Source organism: Pteropus medius, unplaced genomic scaffold, assembly GCF_902729225.1.
Source record: "Pteropus medius unplaced genomic scaffold, Ma_sr-lr_union100, whole genome shotgun sequence".
Taxonomy (NCBI): domain Eukaryota; kingdom Metazoa; phylum Chordata; class Mammalia; order Chiroptera; family Pteropodidae; genus Pteropus; species Pteropus medius.
This window is the reverse complement of record NW_024345600.1, coordinates 3,643,878-3,660,624: the sequence shown is the minus strand read 5'-3', so window position 1 is coordinate 3,660,624 and position 16,747 is coordinate 3,643,878. Positions and strand designations below refer to the sequence as shown.

At 47.1% G+C, this 16,747-nt stretch overlaps 1 protein-coding gene across 1 annotated transcript in view; it reads right to left on the bottom strand.

Annotated features, from left to right (window-relative positions):
• Positions 1-1,857: 1,857 nt before the first annotated feature.
• The window catches only part of CD9 (CD9 molecule), a 32,102-nt gene continuing 17,212 nt past the window's right edge, over positions 1,858-16,747 (bottom strand). Inside the window, exons 2-8 of the mRNA XM_039874116.1 lie at positions 13,310-13,412; positions 6,977-7,074; positions 6,174-6,248; positions 4,489-4,587; positions 4,235-4,324; positions 3,494-3,577; positions 1,858-2,378 (exon numbers count right to left, since the gene is read on the bottom strand). Of these exons, the coding sequence (XP_039730050.1) occupies positions 2,313-2,378; positions 3,494-3,577; positions 4,235-4,324; positions 4,489-4,587; positions 6,174-6,248; positions 6,977-7,074; positions 13,310-13,412 (615 nt within the window). The 3' untranslated portion in view covers positions 1,858-2,312. The remainder of the gene's footprint in view (positions 2,379-3,493; positions 3,578-4,234; positions 4,325-4,488; positions 4,588-6,173; positions 6,249-6,976; positions 7,075-13,309; positions 13,413-16,747) is intronic.

Genomic DNA, 16,747 nt, shown 5'->3' with positions numbered 1-16,747 from the left:
AATGAAGCCGGGATTCTGATGCCACGACTTACGACAGTCTCGTTCACTCTAACATAAAACAAACCGTTGACCTATAATTTCCACAAACAGTACAGTTAGCCCGCAAACGCTCAAATTTATAGGGGACCTGGGGCCATAGAACAGCAACAAAACTCAAGGATGCTAACCCAGCTGAGTTTTTCTTTTTAAATTGTGGTAAATATAAAACTTACCATTCCAACAATTTTTAAGTGTACACTTTGGTGACATTGAGTACATTCATAATGTTGTACGACCATCATCACCATCCACTTCCAGAAATTTTTCGTCATCCCAAATGTAAACTCTGTAGTCATTAAAACAGGAACTCCCCTTTCTCCTTTCCCCAGCCCCTGGTTACAATTACTTTGTCTCTGAATTTATTCAAGGTACATCATGTAGGTGAATTGAGATAGTATTTGTTTTTTTGTTTCCGGCTTATTTCACTTAGCATAATGTCTTCATGCTTCATCCATGTTGTAGCATGTGTCAGAATTTCATTTTTTTTTAGGGTGAAATAGTATTCCAGTGTAGGGATATACCATGTTTTATTTATCCATTCATCATCTGTTGATGGACATTTGGGTTGTTGTTGCCACCTTTCGGCTATTGTGAATCATGCCGCCAGGGAACACCAGTGTTCTGAATTTTTTTAATGCTGGCATTGAGAATTTTTTTAAATGTTAAGAAAGAACCCAAACTGAATTAAGGAGTGGAAAATAAAAACAGGTTTCCTATGCCTCTGTACTCACCCTCTCATGGTGTTTATTTCACTCTGTTGCAAATGCCTGCCTTTGAATTGCCCACTAGATTGTGGACATTCCAAGCAGGGACTATGTCTCCCACACTGGTGGCTTGGAGAGTGGCCAACCTGGTTAACCTTCCCAGCATGCTCCTTCCTGAATGTTTTTGGTTAGAGTGGAGCAGAAAAGAGATCCAAGAAATCCTCATGGGAGGTCTGGAGAAGGGAAATGAAGCATTTGTAGCTCAGATGGTTGCCTTTTTTGCTGGCTCACTTCAGCTTCTCCAACTCTTGGCCAGTGTGTTTAGCTCTACTACATAGAGTTCTAGCCTCTGCAGGACTCACACCACCAACATCAGAGAAACAAGAGCGGATGTGGATTTGTCTCTTTATGGGCTTGTGCGTGTGAGTTCCAGTTTGTTCTTGCCTTCCTCCACTTAGCATCCATCTGTTCTTCCTATCTGTCCTGGGAGCTTCAAGATCCAGTGTCAGAAGCAAAGATGATAGCCTTACAGAGACTGCTTAATCAGCTCCCATGATTGAGTAAAGTCAAATCCTTATAACGAATTCTCTCTCTCATATGTATAAATACATAATTTATATATATGTATATTTGATTTGATGGCTTAGCTGCATTTTACTGGTTTTCTTTCAGTCTATATATAATATTTAATCTTCTGCTTCTTGGATTAAACCCTAATGGGTATGTACTCATTTATCAATCAACAAATATTGATAACAAATACTGAGCTGCTACTATGCACCAGACACTAGGTTCTAGGTGCTGGGTGTACAGCAGCGAATAAAGCAAAGTCCCTGCCATCAGGGACTCACATTTACTGTTGCATCCCCAAGATACGACACACTGCTGCAAGAAAGAGTCTTGGCTTAGGTTCGAGTGTTCACTCTATTAACAATGGTGTGACATTGGGTCAAAATCCCTCTCTCTCTCCATGCCTCGATTTCTTCCTTAGGAAAGTAGGAACATCAACCTTCCAACCTACTTCTCATGGAAATGCAGTTAATGTAAACAGCAGTTGAAAGACATCTGAGAAATGAGCTCTAAAAAAAATAAAGGAGGCAAAAACAAAAACCGGTCCAGGATATTGTCATAATCTTTTATTATGTATCAAATTGTCTTCAACATAAGTTACAATCTGATTAAATTTGATAGACATATTTTATCTATTTAAAGACAAAAAAAAATTCTCTTTCTGTACAATATCGTTTGTCTAGAGTCTAGCAAATATAGTACCTTTCATTGCAGGATTTCTGCTTAACATAATAAGCAAAAACAAATAACCAAAATTTATAAACCAAAGCAAACCCAATCCCCCAATCTCTCAACTACAAATATCAATATTGAATAAAGCATTAAAAAGATAAACACAGAATAACTTTTGTATGTGTTTAGAAATGCAGAATGAATACTAAAGTTAGTGGCAAAAAAAAAAAAAAATGATAAAAAACCAAAAAAACAAAAATAAAACCCCAAGAAAATAACTAACAATCTTCAGGGGTAAACTTTCCTGCTCAGGAGTACAAGCTGACTCTAGACCATCTCTCGGTTCCTGCGGATAGCACAGCACAGGATCATACTGAAGATCATGCCAAATATCTGGAAGACAGGGTGGAAGAACAGGTGGAACAGGGTGGTTTTGCGAAGGAAAAGACATGAGTCATTCAGGCCAAGACAAAGGATCAGGAGAATGGTGGCCACGAGGCCAAAGTTACATGTCAAAGCAGGAGAGATGTAGGCTAAATAATGGGGAGGATCACTGACTGGTGGGATTCTGAGAGTCTGCAGCCACTTGCTGGTGCAAACTGCACAAGCACCTGCCCTGGAGAACTTGAAGGGGGAAACAAGCTCAGAGCTAACTGAATGTTCAAATTCCAGATATTCCAATAATCCACACAGGTTGGTACTTTTGTTTCCACCTCTGTGTATTTGTGTGTTTTACATTCTATTTTAAAAGGTACTGTTAATGTCTTCTACTGAAAGCTACTTCAAGCCTTTCTAGATGCAGATGAGAGGTACACATAACCACTGAGAAAGGAAGCAATTCTCTCTTTTGGGGTAGTTTTGCAAGGGTTCCCCTAAAGGGTTCTCATCACTTCCTCCTGGGGAGAAAGGAAGAGATCCCAGGGAATCTTGTTGACCCTTGATGGTTTCTGGGGCTGATTAGTAAGAGAGCTTTCAGGCTTCCTGATGGGTGTCCACCCCTTGCTGCCTTTCAGACTATAGGGGGAGGTGAAATAGTTCCCATCCCTGTAGCTTTTACTGAACTACTGTCTGAGGGAAAAGAGCAGGTGCTTGATGAAAACATGTTCTGAAAATTATCCCAGGATAATGAGATAACGAACAGGTTTGGATGATTTATATCCTTGTACGGTCCTAACCTATGCATGGTTTGAAGACCAGCAGAAATGGTTATCACCTTACATTTACCTGTGAACCTTAATAATTAAGAGAATGGATTTTGGAGACACACTGAGTTCAAATCCCAAATGCTTCACTCATGAGCTCAGAGACTTTGATCAACTTACTCAACCTTTCTGTCTCTCCATTCCCTAGTCTCTAAAATGGGAATGCTAATAGTTCCCACCTCATAGGTATGGCAAAGACTCAATTGGTTGATAAATGTGTGGCACTTAACATAGTGTTTGGCCAGAGCATGCACTTAATGTCAATCACTATGAGGACCATTCCCTCCTGGAGTATGGGACACTCACCATCACCACAGCAATCCCGATGCCCACCGCGCCAATGATGTGAAATTTGTTGTGGAAGACTTCTTTGATGGCCTCAGGGCAGGGCTTAGGGGGAAAAACCAAGACCCCAGTCACACGTGATCCCTGCTCCCCTCCTCCGGGTACACCTCCTCCCTCCCATGGTACCCGTTTCACACCCAGACCACTGATGGTCCCAGAGAAAGGGTGGGGATAGGAATGTTCAGGTGTCTTGGCTGGTAGATGGAAAGGAGGACCAAGAAATATAGGTAGTGGGTCTCTAAAATTTGGGCAAGAAATCGGAAGAAAGAGGGGCAAGTCTCTGCTTTGGGTCTATTTCTTATTCTGAAGTTTGGACATTAGCTCTAGCTTGAGCCATTTATAAGTCTAAAAAGCAAGAGTCCAGGACTCAAAGCACACCTGTCTTTGATGGCTTGAGTACTGGGGGAGGCTGATCATGGGGCAGCAATGGGCGGTTCTAGGTGCCAAATCACTGCAGGCAGCTGGAACACTTTGCTATTTCCCTGGTGTGGCCTTTGGTTTGTTGCCTTTGAGGACACAGAAGCCCCAGGGCAGGGGAGAAATGAGATGGCCACTCTGGGATTCTCACAGGTGGAATAAGTATTTATGAAGTGTTTGGATGTCTAGCCTCCTGGATCGAGAGGACACATTTCACTTCTACCCTCGTGGGATTTGCCCAGAGCAAGTGGGCAGGGGCACAAGAGCCCTGCTCTTAAAGTTTACCTTCACTGAGATGCTCGAGAGTATATCCTTTTCGGGGCAGATGTCTGAGATGAATTGTTCTACTCCCCCAGCAATACCACAGCAGTTCAACTGCAGAGAGAAAGGCAGGGATGGAGGTAAGAGAAACAAACTAAAAAAAAAAAAAAATGATTAAAATAGAGATGTACTTGGTCTGGTAAACAAGTACCCCATGTGCGCAAACATTCTGAAGACGGGTCAGAAAAAGGGTTGGAGTCTTTGCAAAGACGACATACCGCGTAGTGGATGGCTTTCAGCGTTTCCCGTTGGGGCTCGTCCTTGGATTTCAGCTTTAAGTAGGTGTCCTTGTAAAATTCCTGGAGTTCTTTAATCACCTACAATGGACAGATGAGGGACAAATGAACAAACGTTTTCATGAACAGATGTCACCTGTTCCACCTTGTTCGTGAGCAGCCGACAGATTTCCATACTCGGAAAAACGTTACCTAGCAGACTGCCTCTTTCTTGGCATCTCTAGGGCCCCTCCCTCCCCTCTCGCATCCTCTGGGAACAGCTCCTGCCATTCTGCCTTCTCTTGTACTTATGGCTGGTCCCTTCAGCCCCAGTTGGCTCCTTCCCTTCTATCTATGGACAAAACGGAATTTCCCGATCTAAAGAATAAAAACAGGTCCTACTCCTGATCTGGCCAGTTCCTCAGGCTTCCATCTTCTGTTCTTCACTTAGAGACTGTGTGACTTTTGGTCAATTAACCAAACCTCTCTTCACATCTCTTTCTGTATATTTAGGACGGAGATTATAATAATCCCTACCTCAGAGGTTACTGTAAGGATTTCAACGTGACATTGCATGTTAAGCCCTTAACACAGTATCTGGTACAGAGTAAATCTGGAATGAGTATTAGCTATTTTTTGTAATAGAAAGGACGTATTATCATTCTCCTATAACTGGGTGCATTCTAATTTAACGGATGCCTGTCCTTTGGTCCCCCCTCCCCTACAACATCAATTAACTGATCGACATCCAGCACTTCTTCTTCAGCATCTTTCATAATTATCCCTTCCTATTTCTACAACTGCAGCTTCTTTTATCTGAATTAAACCATTTTAAAAACAGAACAAGACAAAACAGGGTTCCTCTATCTAGTGTCTTTCTTCTCTCTCTCCTGCTATATATGACAAGACAGCCCTTCCTCAAACACAGCTCATCCTGGTCCATAACTCTTTGGTGGCTCCCCACAGAAACCCAAGCCCAGCTGTGCTCAGATCCTTTTTTGGCTGGAAGTACCCTGTCTCCCACCGACTTTCCTCCTGAAGCCTTATCTCTCATTCAAGGTTTAGGTCAGCGCCCTCTCCTCCACGAAGCCAAGAGATTTCCCTTCCCCACCCTACTCTTTCGAATCCCGTGAAACTTTTGGATATAAGTGAATTCTATAACACCTATCAAACACATGTCTTTCTGCCGCATTAGGTGGCAAAGGTTCTTAAAGTGGGAACCACAGCTCGTGCATCTCTAGACCCTGCATAGCAGCCAGTTCATGGTGGCAAACAGTTATAGACTAGGTAAAGGAGCAATGGTGTCCACACCACAGAAAGCTATGTTTTCCTAAGCTGTCTTTCCAGAGGAGTTGGGGGGAAGGGCTGCTGAAGTGTGAGATACACACAGAGATACACAGACCCAATGACTATTTCCTGAACATCTACTATGTGCCAGCACTATTCAAGGAGCTGGAAGCAGTGGTCGGCACGATACTGCACAGGGTAGTATAAACGCTCCCATTTCCTGCCCGGGCGGGTGGTGAGGGGGTGGCTCATGTTCTAAGGGGCATGTGGGAACACGGTAAAATAAGAGGCATGACCAAAGTGGCCTGCCAGGATACCCTTCTACCTGCATCACCTCCCATCCCCAAACTCCCAAACCCATATCACTGCAGGTCCCAAGAGATCTTAGAGGAAAAACCTACCTCATCTTTGTGGGAATATCCCCAGATGGCTGCAGCTATTTCAAGAGCAAATATCACCAGGAGGAAGGCAAAGAACTAGAAGGCAAAAAGGAGGCGGGGTTAGGAGCAATCCTAGCCAACCAGAAAAGGCAAAGGGTATTCTGGAGAACAACAATGACGAGAAGAATGACAACTCTCTGGGGATTGGACACCTGGAGACACCAATGAACAGCCTGGAAGGGGCAGGGAAATAGTTTACAGAACTGTGAGTGTCAAGCCTAGCTGAGGAGTGAAAGCTGTAGTAGAAAAAGGTTCCTACTCAGGAGGAAAGAACGGGATACAGCTGACCCCAGAATTTCTAAGGTATTAATGAGTTAGGAGTCTACCAGTGATAAAATACCATTGCTCACTCATAAAACCACAGAGATTTGGAAAAATAAAGTAAATACACTCTGGAATTTGAGAAAAATTTTAACGAATTCTGAAACAAGAAAAGGCAAGGGTATCTGTGGATTCAGGTGGGGGCGTGTGGGGTGGGGAAAGTAAACATGGTCCTCAAACAAAGTGCTGACATTTAGTCACCAAAGGAAAGTGATAGATAGACAGGCTCCAGAGAGGAAGAGGAGGAAAGCATGGCCACAGGGGAAGAGGACAAGATGCTGCGTGGTAGGAGGCTGGGGCAGGGCCTGGGGCGGAGGAACACTGGGGAGGCTAGCCCTTGAGGTACCCTCTTTACCCCATGCCACCCCATCTGTTCTATGGGATTTTGGGGGCAGGGAGCCTTTGAGTCAGAGTGGCTGTGGGAAACACAGAGGGATACTCACCAATCCCAGCATGCACTGGGACTCTTGCACAGCCCCACAGCAGCCCAGGAAACCCACGAGCATCATGAGGGCGCCGGCTCCAATCAGAATATAAACTCCTGAAGGGAGAGGAAAGAGGTCAAGACATGGAGACATCACTGTGGAGGCCCAGATAGTTCCCGCAATTTCCTTTTTCCCTCTACATGACTGTGCTGTACCCCATCCTCACTGTCCCCATCTCAGGGAAGAAGTACCTTATCCTTAAAAAATAGCCTCCTCCATCTCTGCCCTTAAGTCTCCTTCCCACCATGTCTCTCTTCTGGGACCCCATCCCATCAAGTCCTCACTCCTACCTTACCCTCAGCCTTCCTGGAAGGTGCCCATTACCCTTTAACAGGGACAAAGAATATCCTTGGGAACCCCCAGATTCTACTCATGGCACAAACTGGTCTAGTTTGTCAGCTATTTCCAGCTAGATGAATCCAATCACGCAAATTAAAATAGACCCTCCAAACTCAGACTAACTTCCTGGCACTCTGATCAGCCTCCTGCTGGCCTCTACCTGACAGAAGAGGATGCTTTTTCAGCAGGACAGGGCAGTGTACACTCAGGCGGCCAGCTCTGCCTGCTTCCTGGAGGGGGAGGGGATGCCTCCCGCCCTGATGCAGACGGCAGTGAGGCATGCACAGTAGGTAACACCCAAGGGCACATGTTGGCAAAGGTTTGAGTAGCTTGCTCTACTGCAAAGAATATAGATTTGGGGTCAGGAGACCCTTGATTTGGTCTCAACTCTGCTACTAACTGCTGTGTCACCCTGGGTAAGACACATTCCCTCTCTAGGCCTCAACTTCCTTATCAGTCAAACGAGACGTTGGTTGCTAGAAAATTTCAAAAAATCCTTTATTAACGACTAAAGAGATCTTATAGTTGCAATTCGGTTACTCCAGCTTAAGGGAGAAAAGGATCTTCTTGCTAAAAGGAAGGTGAGTGACACTGTTTCTAAGCTCTCAATTTTAGAGGGAATGGTGAGAAGGGCAGTGACTTCTACAACTCCTGTCTATGCCCAACACAATGCACATTCCTGGTACAGGCAATGCAGTGGGGGGTGCCCCGGCCCTAGTCACTCCATAACCCCTAGGGAATGCCCAGAGGGGCCCATCTTACTGTTATTTTCTGGAGGGACTGTGCCCTTACTTGACTCCCCCAATAGGCAGGCACCATGGAAAAACTGGCAGAGAAGTCCCGAGCCTCCCTGCCTTGCAGGCACCTTCTACCCAACCCCAGGGGGCTGCTGTCATATGCTGAGAGCACCCACTCTGAAGCCCAGAACACCTGGGTTTGAAAGCCAGCACTGTGACCCTGGCAAGGCCTCTTAATCTCTGTGCGACACTTTTCTATCTGCAAAATGGGGATGGTAATAATGTCTACCATGGGATCGTTGTGAGGATTAAGCGGTATGTATTTCGAACGTGTCGAAGTGCTAGCTACTGTTAATCTTGAGAATACAAAGGATGAGTGACAATTATTAATAATCACAGTAGTAAGTCTTTCTATACTTGCTGATCCCTTCCTGCTAAGGGTCCAGGGCAACTTCCTTAAAGTAGAAGCTGAAAGTGAGAGTCTGTGACGCTTCTGCACAATACACAACAGGATACTGCAGTGAGAACCCTTGGCAGGTGTCACAGTGACTTCACTGTCCCACATCCGTACCCCTAGTACGGGGCCGAGGCTTTGCAGGCGACACATCGTGTAGTTTGCCTGCAGCTGAGGCTCACGGGCAGCGCCGAGCAGAGAGGACACAAGGAAGCATTTGTGCCTCTCCCTCTCTTCCCCTACATCTGTCGTGATGTCAAGTCACGTGGGTTTACTGGCAAACCTCTATGTTGTATGAATATGGGTATTGTTCCTGTGCACGCCTGGCCCAGACTGGGCAAGGGGACAAATGCAGTTTGTCCTCGAGTCAAGTTCTATCCTCCCAGGCAGTCCAATACTGTGGGGCCACAGGCTGGTCCTAGAGAGGCAGTGGAGCCCCAGACCTAGGCATTGTGGGAGGAGGGGCCCTGACATGGGGACACTAGCAAGCTAAGGCAGTGACAGGGCCCCAGTTTCTCCCCATCTCATTGGGACAAGACAACGAAGGATGAGTCACTTCTTTGCGCTCCATAGCAGGAGCTGAATAAATAGGGGGTAGTAAGAGATAAAAGGGATTTATGAGCACACGAAATCAAGTCGAGTGGGAATGAACAGACAGACGTGTTTTCTCTAAGCCCAGATCTCAGTTCGTAAGCCCAGAGACACTGGCAGAAGTCAGGGAGTTGAGTTAGCAGGAATAGGGAGCTGCAACAGGAAAAAGCATTTCATGGGGAGAGAGAGAGAGAGAGAGAGAGAGAGAGAGAGAGAGAGGAGAGAGAGAGAGAGAGAGAGAGAGAGAGAGGAGGAGAAACATCTTCCTAATGGGCCTTGGTTAATATTAAATATTCATTCCTGGGGTCAACAGATGAAGACTTTAGGACAAAGGGTCTTGTTGGTTTTAAATCTTGCTCAGACAGCTGCAGATCTGGGGTATCTTAGCTTTACCCTTCCCTGGCAGCTGTTTATGTGGATTTTAGCAGCAGGTATAGGGTGGCTCGTCCACAAGCAGCCCCCTTGGAAGCCACGGGACCACTGCAGGGCTCGGGGCTGCTTCTTAAAAGGGCCATCCAGGGATTCCCCTTGCAAAGTTCCTTCCAGCCTCCATCTCGAGATTGTTAGCAAAGGCCGGCCATGAGAGATGACAAAGCGTTCCCCTTTATAAAACAAGTGAATGTTGGCTTTCTGTCTGACTCATGGAAAAAGTTATTCGTCACAGGGCCTTCTCTAGGATTAGTGTATTAATTTACTTAAGGGCTGTGTATTCCGCTTTTTTCAGGCTGACATTATAATTATAGGCCTAGTTAAAAAAAAGCCCTTGGTGTAGCAGTGACAGATGCCAGGGTGGCCTTTACAGCAGAAATGGGGCATTTTTTTTTTCACCTGTTTATCAGAGCTTTCGGCTTTGGCTAGAGAGAGGACACATCAGCCTCCTGTCATCAACCCAACCCCATCTTGCAGACAGCACTCACCATACCTGTTTGTGTGCAGAACAAAATCTGGCAGGGCTTCTGGCCTCCACTTGCCTAGAACAGCTTATTATCTCTAGTTAACTCAATCAGGGTTCCCGGGAACTCTAACTTTGCTCCCAGTGGCACTCTCTTGGTTCCTCTCCATCCCATTGCCGGCTGTTCTCATTAATGAGCACCACATTTGTCAAGCATGGAGTTCCCTGCCTCGGAGAGGTGTGGGTGTGTACACTCTGCCAGTTTCAGGAAGAAAAGGGGGAACACAAGACACAGAGCGACAAAACGAGCTGCCCCAGGACACAAGCTGGAACAGGGTTCCTAGGGGCAATGCCATGTGTTCTGGAAATCATCAGGCACCATGTCATGAAAGGGGAATGGTCCTCAGGAGGAGGTGTGTTCACGGCCTCTGGCTGGAGCCCCCCAGATTACCTCACTCAGTAGCTATGGTTTTGGGAGGACACTAAGGAATTAAGAAGAGCTGCTGGCCTGAGACCAAGAAAATGAAGTTCCCCAACACGTTTGCAGCCTGGGATTATGGATATTGCTGACGGGCTCAATCTCCCAGGGCCTGAACTGCAGAGAAGGCCCATATAAGGCTGTCTGTCAGCTGTTCTGGATTCACTACGGACTGTTTTGAATGCTGGAGAGTTTCTTTTTCACTTGCTTCTCCATCTGGTTATGCATTCTCTACTTTGAAACCTGCAGTCCTGCTGGAGAAGGCACCCTCGGTCCTTCGGGTTTCCTGATGGGTCACAGCTGCATGGTTAGCTGGCCTGTAGGTTGCCCTACAGATGTTTAGTGACCCTGTGCAAAGGATGGTCACTCTCCGATGTCGGGAATAGAGCGGGGTGGAGCTGGCACTCAGCTGGAAGAGGGATGATGGGTCGATACCAAGGCGGGTGTCACAGTCCGAGGGGGAAAGGGGGCACAGAGAGTAAAGCCTCCTTGGCCCTTTGCCCGTGGACAATAATTATTCAGTTTCCCAAAGCACTCGGTGAAGTGCAGGGCCCAGCCAGACCCATGCCCACGCAGCTGACTGGTGTTCTAGTGTCACTTGTATCACCGTCTGTTCCTTGGGCTTCTGCAAGCAGAATGAAGTCTTCAAAGCTGAGAGCTTTCCCAGGCAGGGGGGGTCCACTTCCTCTGTTAGAGCTAAGGGGGCCGTGGTCTCTGGCCCCCAACTAGAAATTGCTGTGTCTCATCTCATCAGGATTGTACCTGCAAATCCTTGTCCTGGTCACTTCAGGTAGGACCACTGGCCATTGGGGGACGGGGAGTGGCCCTGCAATGACCCGGGGGATCTGAACCCTGTTGAGGTCCCCAGAGATAGGCCCTGGCTCCCTGACCCTGTGCTCACTACTCTCCTGACACTCTGCATGACTTTCCCACCTGTCATCTGCTGGCAAGGACCACCAGTGCTTGGGGCTTCTCTCTCCTGACTATAATTTGGGCGAAGTCAAAGGCCAAAAGAGCCCTGCCCCACCCCCGCCCATAGGGAACATCCAGTCAGTGGAGGTATTTTCTATTACTGCATGAAGAGCTCTACCTGCAATCTAGCACAGGTAATACAAACAGCAGCTTTCCCAGGCCTGGGTTTAGATCCTAGCCCTGCCTCTTGAGGGGTACGGGGTTGGGCAGGTTATTTAACCTCTCTAGCCCTTGGTTTCTTTATTGATGAGATGGGAATCATTCCAAATACCCTGAAGAGTTACCGGGGTTATATTATATGACATGTGTGAGACAGTGAATGACATACAAAGGGATTCAAGATGTATGTATGTCTTCCTCCCAATTCCATCCACTCACCAATGAGATCTTTACCCCCCACATCTAAAAACACACGGAATTAGCCAGAGTCCTAGATAACAATAAATAGAAACGGGTCGTTGGGAGTGGCCGGAGCATGAAGCCAGGCTCTCTGTAGAGAACAATGGGAGATGACTGTGTGGGGAGAGTGGGATATGCTGGGGGCTCGCCTTAGGACGACCCACCTGAAAAGGATGCCAATTATTCCCACATTCCCACAGCAGATCTGCTGTCCCCGAAGAGGGTGCCCAGCTCCCTGGTGTGACAGAACATGACAAGACATGACGTGATGCAGAGTGCTCGTGGCCTCCCCTCAACACCCCGCCCCCACTGCTCCAGCTCCACAGGGCAGCATTCCGGGCCTGCCGCAGACTCACAGAAAACACGCTGTTGCTAAAACAAGTCAGGGCACCATGAGACCAGCTCCCTAAAAACTCTGTGTGTAGTTTTTTTTTTAAACATACATTGTGCTTTTCTTTCCCTCACTTTCTTTCTCACAATAGGGAGGCACGCCCTAACAAACTCCAGCTACCAATCACAAAAGAATAATAATAGCATGGAAACTCTCCACATAGCCTGGCTGCCATGTAACCAAGAGGCTATGCCAGTCTGTTCACAGCTGGCCTCCAGGAGGCGGGAAGGGGTCCGCATGCTGGCAGCCACTGCGCTCTTCCTGAAGGCCTGGGAGATAAGTCTCTTCAGATGTTTTCTTCATCTTTTTTTTTTTTTTAAATAACTTCTTTGGTGGGCGGGAAGGAAGTGACCAAACTTGCACTTTGAGCTTGATGACATGAGAGCAACCATCCTAAAAATAGGGGGCTGCTTTTGCTTCTCGCAAATGAGATGTTTCCTATCTCCAAACCAGGCCACGGATTCTGTGCATTAATTTAGAAACTGGGGAATTGTGCTTGACAGGCCTCAGTGCTCCTCCTCCTTTTAGAGAGTTTACACAGTGACACAGTGGTAAAAAGTGGCAGAATGACACTAGAAAAAATGCCAAGGAGCAGGCGGGTACAAAGAATCCTGCTAAGTCAATTTATGCTTAAATTGGAAACCTTTGCCCTAAAGCAAAAGCACTTTAGAAAACAAACATATAAAACGAAACAATCCTGGCAAAGTTTCTTGAATTAGGCAGATGATGAAGTTTAAGATGACACGAAATGAAGACAGAGGATCAGGGATGAGAATGGAGGTTCTTTAAACCCTCAAGAGTGGCAACAACTTTCGGAGAGCCAACTTTACATCTGAGAATGGTCAAAGTGCCAGACTTAGCATTAAAAAAGAAACCACATCAGTCAAATGCAAATTCACGGGCATAACTACACAAAAGCAAGGTTCCAAAGGGACAGACTGGCCAGGACTGGCCACGTGGCCAGAGCACAAGTCTTTCCCAAGGCTAAGGCTCTGGGTCAACACAGCTGGGGGAAGTACCAAGTCTACCCACCCTTACCTGTGTAGAAGCTGGAATGATTGTTTTCTTGCTCGAAAATGCTCTTGGTCTGAGAGTCGAATCGGAGCCATAGTCCAATGGCAAGGACTGCAATCCCGGCAAGCTGCAAGAAATACAGGATGTTGGTGCTAATCCCGGCTGCCAGGGAAAACTTGGTGTCCAAGTGCCAAAGATGAGACCACCCTTGGTCTCTGCCCCTCATCACGCACCGGTAGTAGCAGCAGGTAGTATGGGGATACAAGTGGGGGGAGATCAATCCATTTGCTAAACATATTAGTAAGTTGGAAATAAACACTTACAGCATGGCTACTGTATGGACAACAGAGTACTATACAGCAGTGAAAATGAACTGACGCAGCAACACACAGTACTGTGAGTGCATCTCACAGATGCTCAACAGAAGAAGCAAGAACCACAAGAACACGTATAATGATTCCATGTAGTTAAATATTACCGGTTAGGGGTATATATAAATGACAAAGGGAGTAAAAGGAAGTGATTATCATAAAGTGAAGTTAGAGGTGACCTGTAGCTGGCGGGAAGTATTTCTGATAAGAAAAGAACACTTCAGGGGCACTGGCAATATTCTAGCTTTTGACTTGGGTGGTAGTGATGTAGTTATCTCTTCATAGCTATTCTTTAAACAGCTCATGTTTTATGCACTATGTGTATATACCATACAATAATAAAACAAAAACGCTGTTCAAAGGGCACACCCATTTATCAATGAGGCAGCTGTGATTCCTTATCAGACCACACTGTTCAGCGAATGACATAGCAGGGTCTCCCCTAGGTTGTCCATTTTTGGTCCTTTACCTTTTCACACGGGGAAATCTTAGAAGGTGACCTGTCCAATTCCAGGTTTTAGGAGCATGCATGCTTCCTTACAGGTGATTCTAATAAACATCAGACAAAAACCTCCACGTAATCTCACAGTCTTGTGAAGGTCCCATTTCATAGGTGGGCAGGTTGATATACCGGCTCCTAGAGGGCAGACTTCCCCAAGAAGGCACAGAACTGATGTGCCAAAGCCTGGCCTGGCATTGTTTAACTAGATGCCCATGGAGGTGGCCTCCAGCCACGCCCTCCTGCACCAGCAGCACCAGCAGCACCAGCTGAGCTCCGTCTCTCACGCTCGTACCAGGGCCTGCTGGGGAGTGACTCAGGCTGCAGTGTGGTGGCCAGCTGGACGCACGAGGGCGTGGGCTCCAGGCCAATGCCCGTGCACCGGGTTTTGCTGGCCCACTCTCTTCACAACAGAGGCTCCCTATATGTCAGAGCCCTGCTCTTCAGGAAGCTTGGTTCTCTGCCCCGGGAGCTGGGACAGCCCGTGGTGTGGACCGGCCTCTCTTTCCTGTTCCCCATGACTTGGCAGTGGGTTTGGATGTGCTGGGTGGAAGGGAAATGACAACGGTGTGAAGGGCGACCCAAGACCTCCGCCTGCGGTCGAGCCAAAACTGTGCCCGCGCTGCAGCGGCGTGTGCTGCCTGGGTGTAACTTCCACAGCGAGGGCCTGGGATTCCTGGCTTAGAGTTCTACTGCTTCAGTTTTCCCACCTGTAAAATGGGAATGGTGAGATGCGGCCCTTCCTCGCCTTTTAAGTATGGCTAAAAATAAAGGAGATTATATTAGAAGTACTACAAGTATTAGAAGTTATCGTGAGAATAAACAATCGGCACTCGGGTCGCCAGGACTGCACTCCCCGCCCTTGGACAGTCGGTCACTCCGCGCCTTCCCAAACCTCTCAGTCCTTATCTTAGAAAGGCAACACAAAACATCAGTGAGAACCACCAATGCCACATGCCCCAAGGCTGGACCATGCACAAAACAAACGAACAAAACAACAACAATAAAAACAAACAAAGAAAAACTCATGGAGGCCTGGCTTGAAGGAGCAGAAATTTTAGAGTTAAAACAAAGCTGAGAGCTTGGGGTTCAAGCAGATGTGGCATCTCATTAACAAAAGACACGCAGGTGAGTTAGGGCGTTCTGGGCTAATCCGAAGACAGCAGACATGGCTCTGTGGGGGAGAGTATGAGTTTTTCCCCCCTTCCCCAGTCTGGACACTCTAGTTCGACTCAGGAGCACTGCCATTAGAGCAGAGGCACGGTGGGGCCCAGTGGGACATCCCCATATGCTGCAGACGGAACGAGCACTCACCAAGTACTAGACGGGTCTTGACTCTGTGGTGGGCAGGCCCTGGCCTAGCTCCCCTACGGTCCTGGAAAGTTAAAAGGAGGTGATGCTTTTCTCCTCTCCCCCACCCCAATATATGGCAGCCCAATCAGATCGCTGGAAAATGGAACACTGAAGCCGCTGGCCTCCTTGTGGACATGAAAGTGTCAACCCAAGAACTCTGTAAGCTAGAGCCTCACATACACTTGGTAGTTCTAAGTTTTGATTACCACTTAGCCGCCAGCCTTTTCCTCAGTCTTCCCTTCTCACCCTCATCTTGGTGGTGCTACCGCTCAGGGCACCTGGGACCTGAGAGAGGCCGTATCCTTTATTGTCCTTTCTGCTCTAGGCTTGTGCTTATCAAAGAATTATCCTCAAGTCATCTTCTCTCCCTGTTGATAAAGTTACTCACCGACTCCTTCCTCTGCTAGGAAAATTCTTACACAAATCCCCATGGAAAGAAAAAAAAACAATCCCGTCCAAAAGAACTAAGCTACAAAAGAGGAAAGAGAGCTACAGCCTGCACAGAAGCCTCTCATGAGCAAGAGCTGGGTGTCTGGGAGTGACACCATGCTCACGACAGAGCTTTCCAATAAAACCTGCAATGGTCAAACCTCTTCAATGTTATAATTTCAAGGGTCCTAAGCCAATCTGTCAAAGTTAGTCATTTATCTGGTCTCCATGCCCAGGTGGCAAGAAGGACACGGTGCTGGAGAACTGGAATCAGGATGAGAAAGACTTCAGGCCTCACCCTGGCCAAGAACAAGACCAGATTCAGGAGCTGGGGGTCCCGCAGGTCTGGACCCCCAGCTCCTGAATCTCACGGCAAGCTGCTTGGTTGTCAAAGCCAGAACACTTGCCTGGAGTAAGGAAGAAGAAAAACAGCCAGCTCTGGAGAAATGGAAAAAAGCAGTAACAGATCTCAGTCTCACGCCTAAAGCCTCACTACAGAGAGGGGGAAGTTCAAGAAATCCAGTGGGAAGGGAGGTCTGGGGCTGGACTGGGAACACTTGGTTCACCAAAATCGCAGAGGAATGAGCCTGCTGCCTTTTTGATTGGATTACAGAGTTAAATGGCCTGAGGAGAGGCTGTGTAAACCATTAGCTGCCCATTTTCTGTAATGCTATTGGAGAAATTGCTCCAGTTGGCTGGGTCACGATGGCTGGGGGTCACAGGGCCACTGAAGTGAGTGTAACTGGTGCAATCTAGTAATAGCTTCTACTGTTGTGCAGGCAGCACACTACCTAAGGAGTTCAGAGTATT